Here is a 21,387-nt window from a genome sequence, read left to right as displayed (position 1 = left end):
CTTTTAAGATTCCACCGCCTCTCTTGTTCAATATCCAATTGACTTGCCATTATTGAGCTTCATAAGGGTATATTTTGTTTAAAGATCCACTAAAACGCCATTCGCGTTACATGACTTTCGACGCCATTGCAGGTTAAGTTTATCATTCTACTATGTCCACCAGAGAAATCTACGCATTTCCACTACCCTCTCTATCCTAAGGAAATACGATCAGAAGGCTCTATGCACAAAGGCACCACTTAGCAGGGGAGTGACAGGCAAGACTTTTACCGACACGGGGAAAAAAAAATACCAAACAAATGCCACACACTTTCCGACTGGGATTGCCATACGGCAACCCAGTAATAACCTAAGTGCGTCACAAGCTGGAGTATCTAAGAGGCTGACCTTTGGTAACACTAAGGCATCTTGAGACAATTTATAAACAAAGAAGGGCGTAAATATCGGACTAGCGAGATAAATCTGAAAAATGCCTTCGATATCCGCGTTGCTCTTTGGTTTTACAGTCATTGCTGAAGGTATGTTTCCAAATTGATCAGGGAGAGAATGAATAGGGTTTCGCACTTCGCGTTTTGAAACCTCGGTGCGTGTGCACCGCATTAGACTATGCTGCGTGATGGCTTAATTAAGCTGTATTCGACAGCAATTCGTCTTTCAGTGGCATGCTTCCTATCTGAATTTGTATCAGAGATCATGTACTGACCCCCAACAACTCGCTTACGCAGCGATGAAATGCAAATATCAGCCTGGATCGCTCCACAGCTTTTCTTGCAAAAGCACACTAGTGTTTCCTTGGGACCGAGGTTGGTGGAGGGGGCATTAAATTGTATTGCTATGTAAAGACACGCTACTGGAAACCAGTTGAACAACCCAAAATTTCCTTAGTCAAATAACATGCTAACGATTCCTCAATTCGCAATTGGCCATTTTCGAAATATCAATATTCAGCTTGATAGTGTGAAATGAATGTGAAATATATTAACATATCATCCACTTAACTTTGCCTTTGTCCTCTAAACCTCTTTAAAACATGTGATAATAGGTATAGATCGTTTTCACTGTCACGCAATAAAAAAATAAATCGAAAACCATCCAGTGGGAAAAGTCAAGAATTTCTGATGTTGTAGAAGATAAACGAAGAAGACACTTCTCCAAGTTTTAGGCCTGTGCGTTTCCCCAAACTTCAGATATTCGTCTAAATGTTTCGCAGAAATTTACAGAGCCCAGTATGAAAACGCCCTGTTGGTGTACATCTGTGGTACACCAATGTGGCGGCCGGAAAATAGTGTCAACATCTGTTACTTACTTTGGCTATTTAGGCGAGTGATCATCTGTACTGAACAAACAGCTATTTACCTAAGCACTTTTCCCAATGCTTTAAATTCTAAAAAGGCTCAAAACCAGGAGATAAATATATATATCTCTATAAACTCGATCGTCGCGTCGTGTCACGCACGGCCATAACTCAGAAATTCAAAATGCTCTGATTTCCAAACGAAGCACGCTATTGAGCTTTAAAATTGCAGATGGATACAAATTTACCACCTCTTATGCCTGTTGAGGATAAAAACTTTCGTGGCTTTTTCGTTTTGGATTTTAGAAAATGATGACGTCAGGTGAAAACGATTCATAAGCATATGTCAATCACAGTTAGGAATCAAAGATGCACAAGTTCCAAATATTTTCATATTGATTGAAAGCTTGATTGAGTTACTATAAAGTTGGGTTCACATTAGACCACTAAGTCTGACTTAGTAATCTCTTAAGTCGACTTAGTGAAAATGACAGGTGTGAACCTTTAAGTCACAGAAGCGTGACTTCTGTCTTAGTGTCGGCAAACTCAAACGACCTAAGCGGTTCTTAAGTCTTTTTCCAACATGACTTAAGGCTGACTTAAGAAAACCTGATACCAAAAAAATGTCAAAATCGTGGGTTTTATCCAGATGGAGATGGAGATGGAGATGGAGATGGCGATCCCGTGTTAGGCGCCAAAGCAAAGAAATCACGCAACAAGTTTCTTCTCACGAACAAAATTAACTCAAGATGCTTTGCCGAGAGGACGAAACGTTAGAAGGCAAATACGCTACCGACTTTTCAACTTATGCGATGTAAGTTGCGTGGCTTGATCACTTTTTGATTAGCCAACGTAAGTGTAATTTTTCTTTTCTTATGATATTCCTCGCCGATTTCCCAACAGATCTGAAGCAGGAATGCCTCATGTTTTTAATGCGGCTTCACCACCTCAGTTTAGTCGGTCTCCTTCTCCATTTATTTGGCTGATCAACCTTTGTAAATTTAATAAAGAGACAACAGTCGCAATTACAGCGATTTTACGGCCTCTTGGTCTCATTTTGATCTCAACTTCTTCCCTAAAATGGATCGTGACTACCTCACCACGTTTATGATGTTAGTTACCTTATCTGTTATTTTTATCGTTAATAATGACAGCTTTGCGCGGAAAGAATTTGTCTTCTAGATATGTCTGAACGCTTAAGCGGACTTAGGGTGACTTGGCTTGACTTAGGCTAAGACAGACTTAGACAGACTTAGTGCCCAGTGTGAACCCACAGACTTATAAACAGAAGACCGTTGCTGACAGATCGTTTGTTTAATTTGCAATAGACCTTTTTCACTTGTACATTTTGTTCAGTCCCAAAACAGATCATGTGATAATACTGACTGGGAGGTTTGGTCCTTTGTTTTGTTCATTAAAAAGAGTGCAACTAATTCATGCATTCATTCATTCATTCATTCCACACCATATCCTAAGCCAACACGGTGGTCTTGCTTTCTTGATCAATTATAGAATAAAACTGCTACATCTCCAAAACTTACCACTTTTTTGTTTTAGATACTGAGCTGATTTCAGGTTAGGGTTAAATATAAATTCGTTTACCGATAGCTCACCGTGGAATAATTTATGATTGTTCAAAAAATATATTAGGCATATAAAAGGTGAAGTTTAACGTCCTGGTAATGTTTAATTCTTTAGTTAGACTGTCCACTTTCTTTCTAGTAATTAATTAAGCTGGTGAGTGTAAAAGAGGTGACCTTTTCTCTGTCAAATAAACCATTTAATAACCTCCGAAAAGAATGTCTGACTCCATTGGCAATTGCAATGGTAGATGATGTGGATTATGGAATCATTCATTTTACAGTATGCGCACTTTGTGTCCCCTGCCTTACCAAAGAGAAATGATTCCTTTTTACTGAATACTACTCTTGAAGTAGAATTACCTAAGCTTGTTGTATTTTCAAGCATTTTTTACACGACTAAAAATAGAAGTTAGAAATGTTTGGTCATTTTGCAGGTCTCTTTCCCATTTAGAGTTAGCCTTCAGTACAACTGGTTTTCTGTTTATAAGGAACCAAGAATAGTCATTGTGTTTTTCATTTTAGTTAAAGGGGGTATGTCACGCAAAATGATGTAATTTCACGACACCCGAAACTGCCCAAAAAGTAGAATAAAACATTGCAATAACCCCTAAAATTGTTGAACAAGATAAAAGAAATACAACAAATTTTGAAGGGAAGAGAAGCATGGATGGACACAAATGAACAAGAATGAAACGGATTGCATTTGGGTAATCTTGAAAAAAGTCGGCCCGACGGTTTTCAGATTTATGGCAAATTGCCTGGATGAAGTTCGTTTTTGCTCAGAATCGTCTTGTTTGTGATGTAACGATAATTTTATCAGTAAAGGAATTCCACATTACCATTTTCGAGTTTTAAACTCGTGATTAACTAAAAGTTTCCCGAAACACCCTAAAATAACATGTCATAGCCCCTTTAAGTTTATAAAAAGCCTCTGGGGACAGCTGAAACGCACTATCCAACTGAAAAACTGATCTATCCACGGGATTTGTGCTCGCACGTTCTGTAAGGTGCCTTGGAACTGCAGAAACCACTCGAAAATAAACTAGACGCTCAATGAGCGTATACTGGGTTACCTGTGGTACTGGTTACTCAAAAACAGAAGGGACTGAGTTGGGTGGTACTGAACTGCAGCGTTCCAGTCATTGTTTTTCAAGTCGGGGGTCATTAAGACAATTTAAGGGGTCACCCAGAAGTCGTGCCAGCAGAAGCCCTTTGGCTCACACGTTGATACGACGAAACAGATCTTTTTTCTGAGGTTAAAAACTTGGCTTCCAGCCTATTAATCATTTGTCAGAAAGAAAACATTCCTGTCTTTAGAAAAAATAGGCAAGTATTGCGTACGTGTGGTAGTGCAGTGACACAGCGCCTTATTCCATATAGGGCCACTTTGGGAAATACCATAATACTCTTTGTTTGTCCCCCCAAATTTTGCATAACCATTATTTCCAGTTTCTCTTGGGACTTACAATAGTCCCAAGAGAAAACAAAAACAATGCTCATGCAAAATTTGGGGGGACAAACAAGGAATATTATTGTATTTTCCGAAGTTTTGCAACGTTCAATTTTGTTATTGTACTTTTTGCTGCACAAGAAAATCGCAAAATCAAAAGTGACACCGAATTCAGTGGGCGCCGTGATATTTCCGTGTTGTATATAATACCAAGTTATTAAAATATTAGAAACAAACCTCACTTGATATCCAATGGCGAAAATGAAATTGTTGTCGAAGATCATTACTAGTCGCTTTAAAGATTCCAGATATTTCTTTTTCACCGCCTGTCTTGTTTATCCAATTGACGTTCCATTCTTGAGCTCCATAAGGGTATATTTTGTTCAAAGATGCACTAAAACGCCATTCGCGTTACAATGACTTTCGACGCCATTGAAGGTTAATAATTAAATGTTCTCCTGTGTGCACCAGAGTTATCTACGCATTACTCCAGCCCCCTAAAACCTAACAAATACGCACAGAAGACTCTATGCACAAAGACGCCACTTAGCAGGGGAGTGACAGGCAAGACTTTTCATGACACGGAAAAAAAACAAACAAACAAACAAACGCATTTTCTAACTGGATTGCCTATGGCAACCCAGTAATGGGAAAATTACATCTAAGGTCATATTTTTGAATGAATTCTGAGTAAGAGAGAAAATTCCCATTTACTTAAATATCGTGCACGAGATAGCTCCCATTAAACCAGTCCCTGTAAAAACATCGCCCAGAATGCTTATTATTCTCCGGACGTTTACTTACACATAGAGTCGCGAAAAAGTGTCAGGTCTTTAATAATAAAAAGCAAGTGTAATCACGAAACCTTTTCACTGGTTGACATTTGCTCGCGCTGTTCAGAGCTTTGCTCATTATCTTGAAGAGGTTTGAAACGAAAGCAAAAGACAGTAAGACTATTGTTTTCCTTCTTTGTTTTCGTATTGCGTCACATATCCGTCAAATTTCTCACTTTTGCTTTGGAAAACCTTTTGAACAAGCCACTCAAAGATATAATTTACTCGTCCTTTAAACATTGAAGTTCAGCAACGAGCCACCGAACCGCTTATAAATATACCTTACCCTTTCTGTAACACCAAATTCCATCGACGAGCCACTCAAAAATCTAAATTGATTTTATCAAACGAGTTGATAAAGGTCGAATAACCACCGTGAAAGATTTGGAAAGCTGACGTTTCCAGCGTTAGCCCTTCGTCGTTTGATGAAATCAATTTCTGTTTCAATCTCCCACCGACGCAGTACCACAGTTTCTTTAGAAACTAAAATTCTGTTCACTCAAAAATATACCTTACTGTCCTTTACACAGAATTTCACCGACAAGCCGAGCCACTCAAAGATATACTTTACTCTTTGTTTAAACATTGAATGTTAGCAACAAGCCGCCGAGCAGCTTAAAGATATACCTTACTCGTTCTTTAACATTTTCACCAACGAGCCGACGGGCCACTCAAAGATATACCTTACTCCGTAGTAACCAAAACGCGGGTCCGGGTCCGGGTCCGGGGTCCGGGGCTGGGGCCGGGGCCGGGGCCGAGGCCGGAGACGGAGGCCGGGATCCGAGTGTCTTTTTTTTCCCCATTTGCTTTGTTTCAATTTTTGTCGTACTGTTATGTACGAGTGACCGGCATCGATCTGTCCTTCGTTTACGGTGAAAATTAGTCAAAAAAATTAAGGAACCGACGGAAGCTATGGAAGTTCTCAACGCAGATCTTGTTTTATTTTTATTTTTTTTCTAAATTGGACTTTGTTATTTTGTGTTTTAAATTAGAGGTTGATTTCTGCGAGCACCTGGCTTTGTCCTCCCGAAAATCGAAGTTTCTTTTTCGAAATTAAGAGAATTTTCGAAATTGCTGAACTTGGAGTTTATGGAATATACACCAACTGCCTGAGACACTGAACACGCGCTGAGCTCCACACTTTAAAATCGCATTGTAATGTTTACTTCGTTAAAAACAGAATCACAGTTCCACGATGATCATCACGCAGTCACGCAACGTTCTCATTTGCTTGTTAACCGCGCAGCCATGGGCCGAGCGCGGTTCTTGCTGTGCACGTGTTTTATTAGCCGCGCGGCCATGGGCCGAGCGCAGTCCTCACTCTGCACGGCGTTTATTTTTCGTTTTGTCGGTGACCAGACCCAAATTTCCACTCGGTCATATAGTCAGTGGAACTTCCAATCACGCAACTTACGATGTTTATTCGCCAAAAGCTGTTAAAACGTTAGTGTACTTAAAATTTTATGAATATTCCACTCTTTATTTAGAACAAGATATATTTCCTTTTTGTGTTATTGAAGCGCTTGATTCGAAGCGAGTATTGAATACATAAAAGGCCATTACGTCATTCATGGAATGTGTCGATGCAACTTTCATTGGTAGGGAAATAACCATTGTAGTAAACATAGCCGTGGATAACGTAATTCTTGAATTATGTGACTCGTGTGACTACTTTGCTAGCCCTTTACTCGTGTAAAAAAACAATTAAATTTAATCGTGATTTTTAAGAAAAAAAGCTGTGAGTTATTAATAGTGTTATTGTCGTATCGTTCATACCCATACACATCCGAAGAAAGGTCCAGATTAATTAAGACCATTACGTCATCGGAGATTTCACAACGGCTCCGACGGATGGTGCAATCGGAGTTTTCACAACGGCTATAAGTGATGGTGCAGTAAGATCGTGTGCAGTCGTTGTAAGTTGTTGTGCTATAGATTGATCAGGTGATTTTGTGTCTATAGTCATCAGCGAATCAACAAGGACTGTTTTGGAAAGTGCACTACGTTGCGACCATAGTAAAAAGAAAAGAGATAAATCAAAGCGCGGTTACTATAAACGGTTTGTAGTAAAGTCAGAGTCGCACGGGAACTTTTTAGCCCATTCTATTCGGACGTCAAGGGATCGAATGCAATTTTACGATAAAAAAAAACACAACAACATTGAGAACAATTTTGCGACAATTTGCGGAAATTTTGCGAGGCCCCGGCCCCGGCATCGTGTTTTGGCTACGTTTGATGATAGCCATTTTTGCATTGGGAATTAGGGAGTCTGGTGTTCCAGTCTCTCTCTTGCTAGTGGCAAGAGTTGTGCTCGTTATTTCCTGGGTCAACACATCGGCCGTTTGGAAATCTTAAGATTGTTCTGAGATTTTAAAAAAATCTTAATAGTCCTGTAAAGCTCTCAAAAAGTAACCTCATGTTCCACTGATTGTGTCACAATGTGGTCAGTTGTTATGTTCATCGGCGCGTTTTGACAACTTTCCACCGGTCTTCATCAGGCCATGATAATGAGGTTGACTGGTTAAACTACAAAGCATTACTGCTCCGTTGTGATTGGTCGATTTTTTTTTCGTCGCCTGAGGAAGACTGGCAGTATGCTTAATGAATCAAAACGTCGCCAGCTGATCTACTTAATAAGTTGTTTGGATCACTCAAATTTTCCGGGAAACGAGGGAAAGAGGACTCGATAAAAATCGACTCGATACTACACCTCCACATAAGTTACCTTATCGTGAGACAAACGGAAATCATTATTTTTGTACCTCGCCACGACGAATAAATGATTTTAATTCGGGCGGTAAAATATCAAATGTCTTCCAGCATGGGACGTGACAGTAGATGACAAAGAAGAATAAAAGCTGGCGCCTTCCAAGTCAAAACAAAGACTAGAATATTAAAATGGCTTGCACGGAAATAAATTCTGTTTATAGATCGTTTTCACTGTCACGCAATAAAAAAAATAAATCAAAAACTATCAGGCGCAAAACGCTAAGAAATTGTTATCTTATAGAAGATAAAGAAATAAGACACTTGTCCAAGTTTTAGGCCTCTGCGTTTCCCCAAACTTCAGATATTCGTCGAAATGTTTCGCAGAAATTTACAGAGCCCAGTATGAAAACGCCATATTGGTGTACCTCAGTGGTACACCAATATGGCGGCCGGAAAATAGTGTAAACATCTGGAACTGACTTTGGCTATCTAGGCGACTGATTATCACTACTGAAAAAACAAGCATTTACATAAGCACTTTTCCTAATGCTCTAACTTCTAAAAGGGCTCAAAATCATGAGATAAGTATATATTTTTCAACAAACTTGATCGTAGCTTTGTGTCACGCACCTACATAATCCGGAAATTCAAAATGCTCTGGTTTCCAAACGAAGCACGCTATTGAGCTGTGAAATTGTCAACAGATATAGATATGCCGCCTCTTTTGCCTGATGAGGATAAAAACTTTGGTGGATCTTTAGTTTTAGATTTTGGAAGGTGATGACGTCACGTGAAAACGATCTATTGTTAATTTTTAATAGAGTCATCTTGGTTTGAAAAAAAATATTGGGCTCCTAGCAGTTTAAAAAGTGAGTTGACAATTTTCACAACAATATACAAATGACTGCTGGTAAATTAAAAAAATACCTGAAATATATAGATTCTAAAAACGTAAAGCACTCCGTCCCTCTGACTTGTTATTGTTTTTGGGATTATTGAGTATTGATAAGGATCTTCCTGTTTTCCTTCACCCACTTGTAAGGGCTTAAATAAATTTCTTGAATAAGAGTAATAGCATTAACAGCTGTAGTTTTTTTTTTGTGTCGGTAGAGAAACTTTCATTTGCAAAGAAAATGACTGAGTTACCGACATTTCAGGGGACAGCTATTCTTAGAGTTATTTTCATAGAGTTATGTCGTAGAGTTAGAGTTAAGTTTCCAAAATCCTGAATTCAAGATTTTGGTCTGCCAAAATCCTGAATTCCAAAATCTTGAATTCAGGATTTTGGAAGTCGTCAACTCTAACTCTAAGTCACACCTCTACTGCAATAACTCTATTGATAGTTAACCTAGACATTTTAAAACGAACTTGACTGACTTTCGCCACATTCCCCAAAGCAAGTTGCGCTTTATTTTAATTTCCGTGGATTAATGGATCTAAAAATAGTGTTATTATGCATTGGGGTATCTGTAATTTAAAGTGTCCCTTAGGCCTTCTTCCCAATAAAATCAAATGTTGAAAGATCTTGAATGGACCCGACTATATTAGCTTTTCAAAGGCCAGTTTGTTTTAGATATGATCAAAAAAGAGGAATTTTACGATTTTAATAACCTTGCGAGTTCCCTAAACAAAAGGCATCATCTCGAGGCACTGGGGAATAAACTCATACAAATCCTTATATTCATTTCCCCGAGCCTCTAGATGATGCCTTTTGTTTAGGACTGAATTTTAATATATCGAAAACAAACTCTACTCTGTTGTGGCGCCGGATAATTAGTCCTATACAAGAATTTGACATCTGCATCTCTGGGTGTTAATAAGACTTCGAGACACCCTACACAAATAGTCTTAATTTGCGACTGACCTGTGAGGAATGAGCGATGGGGACTCCTCCTATAGTGCAGTTTATCATCACCTCAGCTTTCGTTTCGCTCCATGTCGCATCTGCCTGTCCGAATGGTAAGTTTTAACTAGCGCTTTGGTTGGTGTCGTTTCCTCTCTCTTCGTCCTTCTCTCTCAAGGTTAATTTTCTGTAAATAGGTTATGTTGTTTTTTAAAACTGATGTATTGCTTTTAAAATTTTTTTTGAGAAAAAAAATTGCGTTTATGAATTTCGCACCCTTTACTGTGGTAGAGAAACTAGAGAAAAGAGTTAACTCTTATCCCTAGTTTCTCTACCACGATAGAGGGCGCGAAATTCTTAACCGGCCAACTCTCCGGCTGTCGCGTATGATTGCCAACAACTTGTTTTCACGGAGGGTTCAGAAATCATTAGATGCAAAATAAAAGTAGTCACCATCAATAAATATCAAAAATTATCTCTCATTTAAAAAAAACTATTGAAACTTCTCCAGTATCAAGTATCGGCGCAGGTGGAGCCTCTTCAGTCCATTTCGGATACTTTGTTGCCAATGTTTTCTTAATTAGAAAATCCAGTGAAAAGCTCTTTTCCTAGAACCCCCTGAAAATGATTCAAATTTGAATCATTACTGTAGAGCTCGTAGGTGTGCGTGCTTTCCATCGATCTCGCTGAAATTTGGCGTGTTTACTGGGAAGAAAAAGCCCCAGTTTCCCTGTAAATCTCGGCTTTCTAGTTTTCATGTCGCCTACATGACGGAAATTGCGACTCAGGCAATTTGAGCTGAGTGAGGCGAAAGTAACTATAAATTTAAGTAACTTACTCATGCCTTACTCATGCAGTGACAACCGTTAGAAATGCATTTTATGTAACAACTGATAGGGCTTTTGATGCTTTGTACGCAAAGTGTACATTATAGAACTTTTATTTTAGGCTTAGTGTTTTTAATGAAGTCATTATGTAATTATCTTTTTTAGGATAGGGTAGCTAGGTGTCTCCAATTAGTATGCTGTTTCATCGGCAGCGAGCTAGAACGACTTGACACCATAGCAAAGTTATTGATTGAATTTATTTCAAAGAATCAATCAAAAGATAAAACAATGCGACAACCGCATTATTTTAAGTTCTTTTCTATATAGTAGTCAGCTACATAAAAATTGTTTTTAGTCTGAAATGAGTAACTTAAGTACACTGCAAATAGTCCACGTACGACTAATAGCGTCAAAATCAAATGACAGTAATTTTGCTATTTTCAATGAAAGCGACTTAAAAGCTTTAAAAGCTTGCTAGTACATACAAGATATAGAAAACTCAGTTGCATCTGGATGAGTTTTTGAGAGATGAACGAAAATACTTTACAGGCGAATGCACGTTTTTATAACTAACCGGTGCTTGAAAATTTCTCCTTGAGGTCGAGAAAATTGAGCTAAATGTATTCAAAACATCATCCTACCTACTAATTTGGACTTGTACTCAAGATCAAGGGAAAATCTTTAGCCTAATCATCTCAGCATTAGTTTATAATGATGATTGTAATAGTTAATTTTGATTTTATAGATGATTGTCGGGAACTTGTCTTCCCATCGTTTTTTTTCTTCGCCCACAAACTGCTGGTGAAACATAACATTACTACTATCCAAGTCTGCGATTTAGAAGAATGCAAGTGGCGATGCTATCAAGACCCTAATTGCGTTAGTGTTAATATTCATACCCACAAAAATAACGAGGGACTTTACAGATGTGAGCTGAACAACGCCACTCATCTTAGACATGGTCCAGAGTTTCTGGACGCAGTGGATTACTTCTATCATGGAGCAGACGTAAGGCTGAAAATTGAATTGATCCTTTTGTTTGCTCCTCCTAATCTCAGTTCTCAATTTCCTTTTGTACTAGTCCTCGTCCTTCCACTCACAACTGAATGCTAACGTGTTCCTCTTCGCGTTTCAATTCTCAAAAACATATTTTCCATACCATCGCCAGACCTAGGATTGATCGCCCTGATCGCACGAAACAGTGTATAGGCGAATTCATGGAAACAGTGGCGGAAAGAGGCGACTGCGGGGATCGTGATCACCCGGATAGAACTCCGCTCTACCAAGGCGATGAAAACGATGGAGTGAAATTTGGATACAGCAAATCGCACGAATTTTCCGGATCGCCTATACACTGTTTCGTCCGGTCGGGGCGATCCGGGCGATTATATGGAAACCAGCTGGGCTAAATTCTACGTTGTTTGTGTTTGCGTTAGTATTGTTCCGTTTGTGTTTGTCCTCGGTTTCTGTGCTCCAGTTTGCCTTAATGCACGTAATTGTGTACTCGTTCGTGTTCATGTTCCTGTTTATATTACAGTGGCTTTTGTATGAACTAAAGAGAAAGACGCTCGGAACGAAGAGAACGTAAATTCACAAACACTGAAAAATCATGCACATGCACACAGAGTACCAACGCAAACAATGTTAACATACAGTGAGTGACTGTTACCGCGTAAGTAAACAGATCTGAATACTAGCAATGTCATGGGCAAATTAACATGGTTCATCATCATCATCATCAGTCCTTTTTGCGCCATGGGACGCATAAGGCCTCACAACAACATGGTTACTACCCACAAAAAAAGTATCCGTTTCTGACGAAAGAAGGACGCCTTGCCAACCCTATCCTTTTTTTAGAGATTACTATTTCATCACTTACAATGACCGATAACGTAACAGCTGGAACCCATTACCTGGAGCCTTCATACGTATTATACCTTTGAGTCAACCCTGTCCCATATCTCTTTATTTTTAGAACTTTTAGAACTGCGATGTGTTTTTATTACTTCGAAATACCTTCGTGTTTCAGGTGTGTGCATTCTGACGCTATTAATGGCCAACCATAAGTCCTCTTATGATTGGCTATTGTGAACACATCCGTAAAAATCCCCTAGGAAGTGCTTCTAAAAATAATAAGATACGATACAGGGTTGAGTCAGACAGCTAATGTAGAAGATGGAGGCTCCGGGTTGGGTTTCAGATAAGAGTAAGACCACCATATTTAAAAAAAAAAAATCATTTGTAAGCCAGCGTTGTTTTTGTCTTTGTTTAAAGAGTGCCTGTGATAAGGTAGATCGCTGTGCCAACGGAGCTGTTTGCCAATCTGGATATACAGACAAAGGATATCGCTGTGTTTGTCCTGCAGGAGGGAACTTTGCCAATTGTCAACAAGGTATCCCTTGATTCGTCTTTTCTATCCTCGTTTTTTCTAACTGCTGCTTTCACTGCTACTACCTCCGGTTTCTAGCTAAGTAAATGTGGTACGTGATGGTAACTATAGGATGACATGGTATATTTGTAATCTTGTCCTCAAATCTTGGCTTTTTATTCCCTGATAACACCTTATGGCGTACCTCTTTATGCACAATTATCTACTCTAATTGTAGATATCGACGAATGCGTGACACGAATGCACAATTGCTGTAAAGATGCAGTGTGTAACAACACCAAAGGATCGTATACTTGCTCGTGTAAACCAGGATACTTTGGTGATGGATACAATTGTACCGGTGAGAAAACGGAAAATCTTATCATGGATTAGTTTGTCTTAGATAATGCAATCTACGGTACTGAGTTGCTAATTGAAAACTTAGTATATAGGCTGGTGTAGAACTATTGATGGTGTATTTATTGACTTTTTCTCAGATATTGATGAGTGTTTCCTTGGAAATCACACCTGTAGCTCTGACGCAAATTGCATCAACACCAATGGTTCATATAATTGCACTTGTAAGGCAGAGTATGTTGGAGACGGACGAAACTGCTCCGGTCAGATTTCTCTTGCATATATATGTTACTATAATTATTTAAGGTTACTCCAAAACGCTATCTTCATTGCAAAGCACGATGACGTCAGTGGAGTGGAGTAATGCATAACTAAGCCTACCTAGAAGACGTAGAATAATACTCTAAACCCTCGTTTGCATTCTAAGCTGTAAAAATATTGGTTCATCTAGAAAACAGAATGTGATAGGTATATAAAATAGGCCTTATATCACGGTTTTGGAAGCCATCTTGACGGGTAGGGAATTCCGGCAAACGTGTCCGAAATAACAGTGTTTCTATGGGAATCTGCGTTGAAATAACTTTAGAAAACCTTGAATGTAAAATAAATTGAGAATGGTAAACTTTAGTTGCTAACGACAAGATTTTATTGACAAAACTTGAGGATCCTACCTGCAGTACAATTTTCCCAGCGAAATTTTACATTAAAATATTTGTCCGTATTTTTTTTCCTACAGGTGCATGTTTGACTGAGCTAGTAGATTGTCCGTGTTACAAATTTACGGCGGACAACACTAAAGGAATTGGTGTACCTGAATTCAGTTCACTGTAGTCGATTAACCCATAGAGTGAATTGTCCGTTCTACAGACGATTTGTTCGTCCTCGAGTGTGAAAACGACCGACCGTTCTTCAGAGTATCATTAACTTAATTGGTCAATAAATAGCGCGCCTACTGTTTAAGGGATGTAATCAATCCAATCATGCCATGGTATTGTTGTCGTTGTTGGTTTCTCTCATCCAACTGTAGAATATCCTCTTCAGGCATTAGGACGGACACCAAATGAACAGCAATCATTTTGATTTTTTCTTTACTAAATTTCACTTTTTTGTATATGTGTTTATCCAGTTCAAGTTCGAATGGCCTGGTTTCCACTCAACGCTACGTTCAATACCTCGGAAATCAACAACCGTGTTTCCCCAGGTTTCTCAAAAAATGTGACCCTTGCAAAAGGCCCTGACGGCAGAGAAGGAGGCTCCTACGAATTTCAGCATGGCGGCGGTCTAATCAAGTTTTCTAACAACCAGAGCGGATATTTAGACATGCGCTATTCAGTGACAATTCTGTATTGGTTGTACCATTTGGAATTTAACAGCAGTCAAAAGGACAATTATCTGATAATCTACAGGAATGGAACAAGGAAGGGGCTGAGAATATTTGATTATCGAAAATCTGACGAGTCCCAGAAGCGTATCATCAAATTAACATATGGTAAACAACATAACATCACCCTTCGGCATCAGTATGAAATTCAAGCTTTAAACAGTTGGAGATTTCTTGGAACGACGTATAATCGTTCGTCTGGCGAAGCCAAGTTCTGGGTTAATGGAACCGCGACTGAGACGAAAAACATTGGGAAAGATTTTGAACTGGGGACACAATACCCGCTTAAAATAAGAAGCCATAATTTCAAAGGAAGAATCACGCAGCTGCGAATATACAATTGTCCATTGACCCAGGAACAAATACAGAAGATAAAAGGGCAATTCAAGACCCCACAGAGTGGAGGTGAGAGTGAAACAATACGTCTTACTGAAGCAAGCATATCAGGTCAGTTTAGTTTAAACCCTTGTAACTACAACGCTATAGGGTCCAAGCAAAGACGACGTCAAATGGAAAGGCCACGTAGCAGTAGTGGTCAAGAAAAATAGCTCTGAACGCTCCTCATGTGTTTCTTACATTTAAAATATTCACCTCCTAACAAATGGAAAAAGACAATTTAATTTACCAATTTAAAGGGGCTAGGACACGCTATTTTAGGTAATTTTGTTTAATTTATTTAATTATGAGCTCTAAACGTCAAATTGGCAGAGCAAGAGTCTTTCATTTGCAAAAACACGGCCACATAACAACTGAGAATGATTTTCCAGCTTTGTAAATGGCATTTTGATATAGACTGATATAAATTCGAAAAAAAGTGGGCCAACGTTTTTCAAATTTACCCAAATTCAATCCATTTCAATCCCCTCCAGTTTCGTCCATCCATGTCCCTTCTCGGCTTCCCTGTGTTTTGTTAGAGTTCTTCTATAGTTTTGAACAGTTATTTTGATATTTTAGTTAATTCTATGACCATTCGATCAGTGCTGAATTGCCTAAAATTGCGTGACCTAGCCCCTTTAAGTTCTTGTAGAGAAGGTGAGCAGACGACATTATTACATCTTTCATTCATAGGGGTGCAGGGATGGCGCAGTGGTCAGAGCACTTGCCTCCCACCAATGTGGCCCGAGTTCGATTCCCAGATTCGGCGACATATGTTGGTTGAGCTTGTTGGTTCTCTTCTCTGCACAGAGAGGTTTTTCTCCGGGAACTCCGGTTTTCCCCTCTCCTCAAAAATCAACACTTGACTTGATTTACGCTGATTATTAATTTCAGTTTACCGTGTCCTCAATTTAGTGCTCCAGCGCTAAAGCGACTAGGCACTAAATAAAGTTCCTTTCCTTCCTTTCCTTTCCTTTTCTCCGTCTTTGTTGATTCAACGTCGTTCTTCCTAATCAGGCAATTGAGTTCTTCGCGTACATTGTATAACGTGGCTTGTGATAGAGATTGATTGCGATGGCATTAAGTTATATTTAAAAGTGACCTTCTAGTTCTCGTTGACTTCTTCTTTGCTTGACCTCGATACTTAGGAGCGCGTTTGAAGTGTACCTTGCTTTTGCATGGACTAATGATTTGTAAGGTTCAAACGAGCGAAAAATGAGATCAACCCGGAAAGTATTTGGCTCTGTTAAAATGCAAGTGATTGCTAGCCCTCGTAAACTGCAGTAAATGGAACACATCATTTTCCCTGACCCCACTCGGTGTGAAATAGTGAGATTTCCTCTCCAAGGGTGGGTCTTTTTACCCTGTTAGGGGGGTCTAGGATAAACAATGATCGGTTTCCAAAACAACGAAAACCATTCTAGGGGGTCTTGGTTCATCCTTCTCCGGGAATTTTTGGGATTTTAACTTTTCATGCAAAGTCCCCTTTCCCGTCTTTCTCACCGATTTCCGTAAAACAGTAGAAATCAGTATGAATCCGCCCCTGCCTGTTGTCACAACTGAGCTTTTTCCACCCTCTGAAGGTGCATTTTCTTGTCTGTCACCATGGAAAGCCATAACCTTCTTAAATATTCTTTATTCTTTTGGTCTTGAAGTTTTGTCTTGTGGTGTGGTTTTGTCATTATGCAACGAGGTTTGATGGTTACGTGTTGTGTTTCCATCATGACGCGTTGAGGTCTTCTTTTGACGTGCTGTGTTTACATTTTATGTGGTGAGGTTCTTTTATGACATCCTGTTTCGCCCCTTATGTGATTATAAACACAGCACGTCAAAAGACCCCAACACATCATGATGGAAACATAACAGGTAACCAGCAAATCTCGTCACATATTGACAAAAGCTCACCACAAAATAAAACCACACCACATAATTATATTGCCACAGTACACTTTAACAAAACTCCAAAACATCAAGACAATACTTCAAGACCAAAGGAATAAAGATTGCGTAAGAAAGTTTTGGCTTTCCCCTGGTCACATGTTTCTTTGTAATTGATAAGTTACTTATCTAACCATCACTTTTAAGATGTATGTTGCATCACACAAAACGTCAAGTAGAATATTATTTAAAATGATGCGCGTCGTTCTCGTGTTTGTCATTGCCATTTGTGTTTTGTTCCATAATACATTTGGAAGGCAGATTGAAAAAAGGCTTTTCCAAAGAGTAGCCTGTTGCGTAAACGATATAGAAGATAATGGTACTCCTGTTCCTGTGCTTGAGGCCTCAGGAGGGGTTCTACATTGGCGATGTCGCAAATGCCTCAAGTCGCATTCTACATACATGGCTCAACCTGTGGCAATCGTAGAAAAAAACACTACCACTCTCTACATAAGGAGATGATTAGCAAAATATACAAAAGTTTGAGTCCAGATGCACCACTACTCAACTGCATCGATCAGAAACATCAAAGGAAATGATGTTCACCAGAAATGCAAGTTGAGGCCCAGGAGTGGTTTATACCACGTACGAAAAATTAAGGTCATGGACAGAATTAGTAACTTTGTCGGCGAGGTCTTACAATGTTGGACTCTGGATCGAACACTAACATTCTCTCCAAAAATGCGGCTAGGTAGATGACTTGGCTTGGCTACTCCAGGTTAATGGTTTTTGTGATAAAGCGTACAGCGTAGCAATTTTTATGTTTATAATTGTCTATGCGTAGATCGTTATTGTAGTCGCTACTCTTTGAGAACGAAATATACAACAGTTTTGCGCAGCACAGTCTCCTTTGCTCATCGAAGTTTTTTTTTCACTCACCACCTGACACTTCCAATAGTCGCGTCGACTTTTCAAATGACGGCATTAAAGCTTACTTCCTTTTTAAACTTCACGACCCGACATCCGGTGAGTCGGGCCGTCAACAGCAATTGACGACCCGACTCAGTTCATGTATATTGGACATGTGGGTTGAAAAGGCCAACGGTTCCGAGAGTTCAGCTCATTGGTTGTTCAAAAATGTCAAGGAATTTTTCTACTAATTTGCAGTCACAGTGCACTTCGCAAGCACCCGCAAATGAATTTTCCGTGTGGGTTCCACACCTGTCTTGTCTTGGATGAGGACCTACGTATACCACTACAACTTAAAGCTTTTGTATCAGTAAAAACCTCTCTTATCAGTAAAGAAAAGGAAAGGAACTTCATTTAAGTGTCTAGTCTTCTAGCGCTGGAACACTAGCCTCCGTAGCTGGCGGCTCTGTTGTTGCGGAACGCAAAAGAACTGGAGCAGCGAAGCCGCGAGAAGTTCTTCGTTTCCCCCTCTCCAGCCTTATTGCACCGCTGGAAATCTCTCGCGCTCGAAAAAGAATCGCCAGCGACAGTCATCGCCAGCTACGCAGGCTACTGGAGCACTGATTGGGGACGCTGTAAGTTAAAATTAACAAATCAACTTAAATCAAATCAACTGTTCGTTTTTGAGGGGAGGGGAAAACCGGAATACCCAGAGAGAAATTTGCATAAGAGTAGAGTTCAATTCCCGGAGGTTGGATCTGGACTCCAACATGGCCGCTGTTTCATTGCTTGGGTGCTCCAATATGGCGGCTGTGACGTCATGTGAAAACCAAGAATATACCGGAAGATACGTGAAACACTCGCTCGCATTGATGGTTTCATCCAAATGCTAGGGAGAAAGAATGCAATTACAGGCCCTTCCACCATTCAAAAATTAAAAGATTTCGAAAATCAGCTTAAAATAAAGAAAATAAAGCTAAGTAAGAAACCCCATAATCCGATCAAGCAACCATCTATTTATCATTGAAGCGATGTGGCCTCCCTTTACAGTTCTGTGCTCATTTACCAGGCCTATGAATAAAAGCGAGGCTGAATTTGACCTTGCTCTGATACAAACATCATTCCTTTTCTTATGTAAATTATGTTGTTAGAATACTAACGGATTTTCATTTACATATTAAGAAGTATCAAAACATGGCCTGGTAACTGAGCACAAAAGTGTAAAATTGTCTATTGTTTCGCATCGATGTTTCAAACATCACCCGTCATCCACGTGCAGTAAACTTTTACAAGATGATCCGTATATATAACTATCAATTTAATGATTCTTTTTAGATTAAATGTTCGTTACAAGCACATAAATTCAAACTAAACAATTGCAAAGATGTCACGGAAAACACAACTGACCTTCTCTCTTTTTTTTAATGAGCACATTCTTTCGTCATTGCTTGATTGTTATTGGCCATTTGCGTATGCTTTTTCACTTCATTTGTTTAACCTTTTCACTTTATGGTACTCAGGAGATACTTCCACGCATGGTCTTGACATTTCAAGTACGCCAAGCACCTCAATCAAGACAAGCACATCAGCACACCCACCTTCTCAAGTAGGCCAAACGGTTAAAAAAGACGCAGCCAAAACAGAAGGAGGCAGCACTGGCTAAATTAAAGAAGGTTAAACTGGATTGCAATTGGAGGTTTTGCAAAGTGCTCAGCCAAAGAGTTATTCAAATCTCGTTTGCTTGCTTGACACAGTTTTTTTTTGTCACAAAGCGTCCGGGTTAACGTTAAGTTGCATAGTGACTATAGAGTGAAAATAATAAATTTCACTTTATTTGTTTAACCTTTTCATTTTATGGTACTGAGGAGATTCTTCCACGCATGGTCATGACATTTCAAGTACACCAAGCACCTCAATCAAGACAAGCACTTCAGCACGCCCAGCAACCTGAGCTAGCCCAAAGGCTATGACAAAACCCATCACAAGGATAACAAAACCCAACCTAAATGCGGGGTAGACTTTCATATACCGGACTAAAATTGCGGAGGACGAAAGAACCATATTTATTCCGATTAGGCCTTGCTAATTAGGTATTGTTATGTTCGCTTTGTTCTTTTGTTTCAGAGACATTAACTATTTCGTGTCCGGTATATGAAAGACCAGCCAAAATGAGCACTGAAAGGACGAAGGAGGGATTTTAAAAACGAAGTAACAAATACAAGATGAGGCAGGCCGGGCAAAATAAAAGAGTTTTAAACTGGATTGCAATAGGAGGTTTTGAAAACTGTCCAGCCAAGCAGTTCAAATCAACTGCACCGCCATGACACAGCACTTTAAGTAAAAGCAAAGCACTCCTTTTCTAAAATGAAATAATGAATTTTAGTTCCGGTGGAGATTTCTCAACGGTCGACAACGGTCAACAGTGTTTTTTTTTTTTTTAGATTTTCGAATTGACGAGATTAGATTTCAACCGTTGTAACTCGTCAACATCGACATATTTTTCATGGAATTTTTGGTAGGTCTCTGGAAATGCATGTCTCAACGTTGTACAAGGACAATATTTGTATGCTACTAGCTAAGAAAATCAAGCACTATGTTGGCACGCTTGCAAATCGAAATCAGTTTGATTAAAGACAAATTAAATGTTGTCTAGCCTGAGGTTTCTGGACTCGAACCCCTTCACATGCCACATCGCATGTTTAGTGGTAGAGAAAATAGGTCTTCCCTTATTGAACTTTATCTCTGGGCTATAGCGCGTCTTAAAGGAAAGGTTCGTGCGCTGTATCACTTTCCAACCAAAGCAGAAAGTCGTACCAAGGGACTTACGAGTGGACCAGAAGGATTACTCATTAGCATGCATTCCTGCACGTGAGATCCATGCAAATTTTCCGGTAGCTAATGCTAAAGCTAATGTGGACAATTTTCTTTGGGGAAGAAGGGTTCTCAGCTGTAGTTATTGTTCAAAAGGACGAAACTTGAGAAAAACCTCAGAGATGTTTGTCCTGGATTGTAGATTTAAGAGAGAACATAAGAGCTGTAACTAGGGGTTGGAACCTTTCCTGTCGCAATTCGCGCGTCCTCTTCACAACGTTTCTTTATTTTCCTGATCCATTTTGAAGAGAATCGCTCACAGCGCCATTAGAATCGCCCTTGAGTTTTTTGAAACGCTGCTTTAGTATCAGCACGTCGTAATGTCACTCTAAGCTAGAATCGCACTCGTTGGGAGGGAGGCGCACTCGTTGGGAGGGAGGGAAGGCGCTTAACTACAGAAAGACAATGGTTGCTAGGAAAGCTTCTTTTTTTGTCAAAAAGTTTGCATGGATGGTTCTATGCAGTAACTTTTTTAATGGAAATCTGACATCACTTCAATCAGAATGCGCATGCACAACTAGTCCAAGTCGTCTGCCGTGCGTTTCAGTAAAAACATGTAAAAATTCTCAAGGAACCAAAGGAAGAACCGGTTATTTTCACTGGATGGAAACCTACTAGTATCATTTTTTGTAAACTTTAGCATGGAATTTTTTATTTGGACTAAAAATGGAACCGGTATCAAAGGAGGACCTTATGACGTTATAATTTT

At 39.4% G+C, this 21,387-nt stretch overlaps 1 protein-coding gene across 5 annotated transcripts; it reads left to right on the top strand.

Moving 5' to 3' along the window:
• Positions 1-405: 405 nt before the first annotated feature.
• On the top strand, positions 406-20,447 carry LOC137990978 (uncharacterized). 5 transcript variants are annotated; one of them, XM_068836100.1, is made up of 7 exons: positions 406-518; positions 11,285-11,547; positions 12,814-12,931; positions 13,146-13,268; positions 13,405-13,527; positions 14,391-15,092; positions 19,328-20,447. In XM_068836100.1, the coding sequence occupies exons 1-7, from the start codon at positions 470-472 to the stop codon at positions 19,468-19,470; spliced, it is 1,521 nt and encodes a 506-aa protein (XP_068692201.1). In that variant the 5' UTR covers positions 406-469; the 3' UTR covers positions 19,471-20,447. The 5 variants fall into 5 exon arrangements, with proteins under 5 accessions (XP_068692201.1, XP_068692204.1, XP_068692202.1 ...); XM_068836103.1 differs by lacking the exon at positions 406-518 and adding an exon at positions 9,573-9,828 and having other exon boundaries at positions 14,391-15,050; positions 19,673-20,447; XM_068836101.1 differs by lacking the exon at positions 406-518 and adding an exon at positions 9,573-9,828 and having other exon boundaries at positions 14,391-15,050.
• Positions 20,448-21,387: the final 940 nt, after the last annotated feature.

The sequence above is a fragment of the Montipora foliosa genome, chromosome 2 (assembly GCF_036669935.1).
Source record: "Montipora foliosa isolate CH-2021 chromosome 2, ASM3666993v2, whole genome shotgun sequence".
Classification (NCBI taxonomy): Eukaryota; Metazoa; Cnidaria; class Anthozoa; order Scleractinia; family Acroporidae; genus Montipora; species Montipora foliosa.
This window is presented reverse-complemented; position numbering and strand designations above follow the sequence as displayed.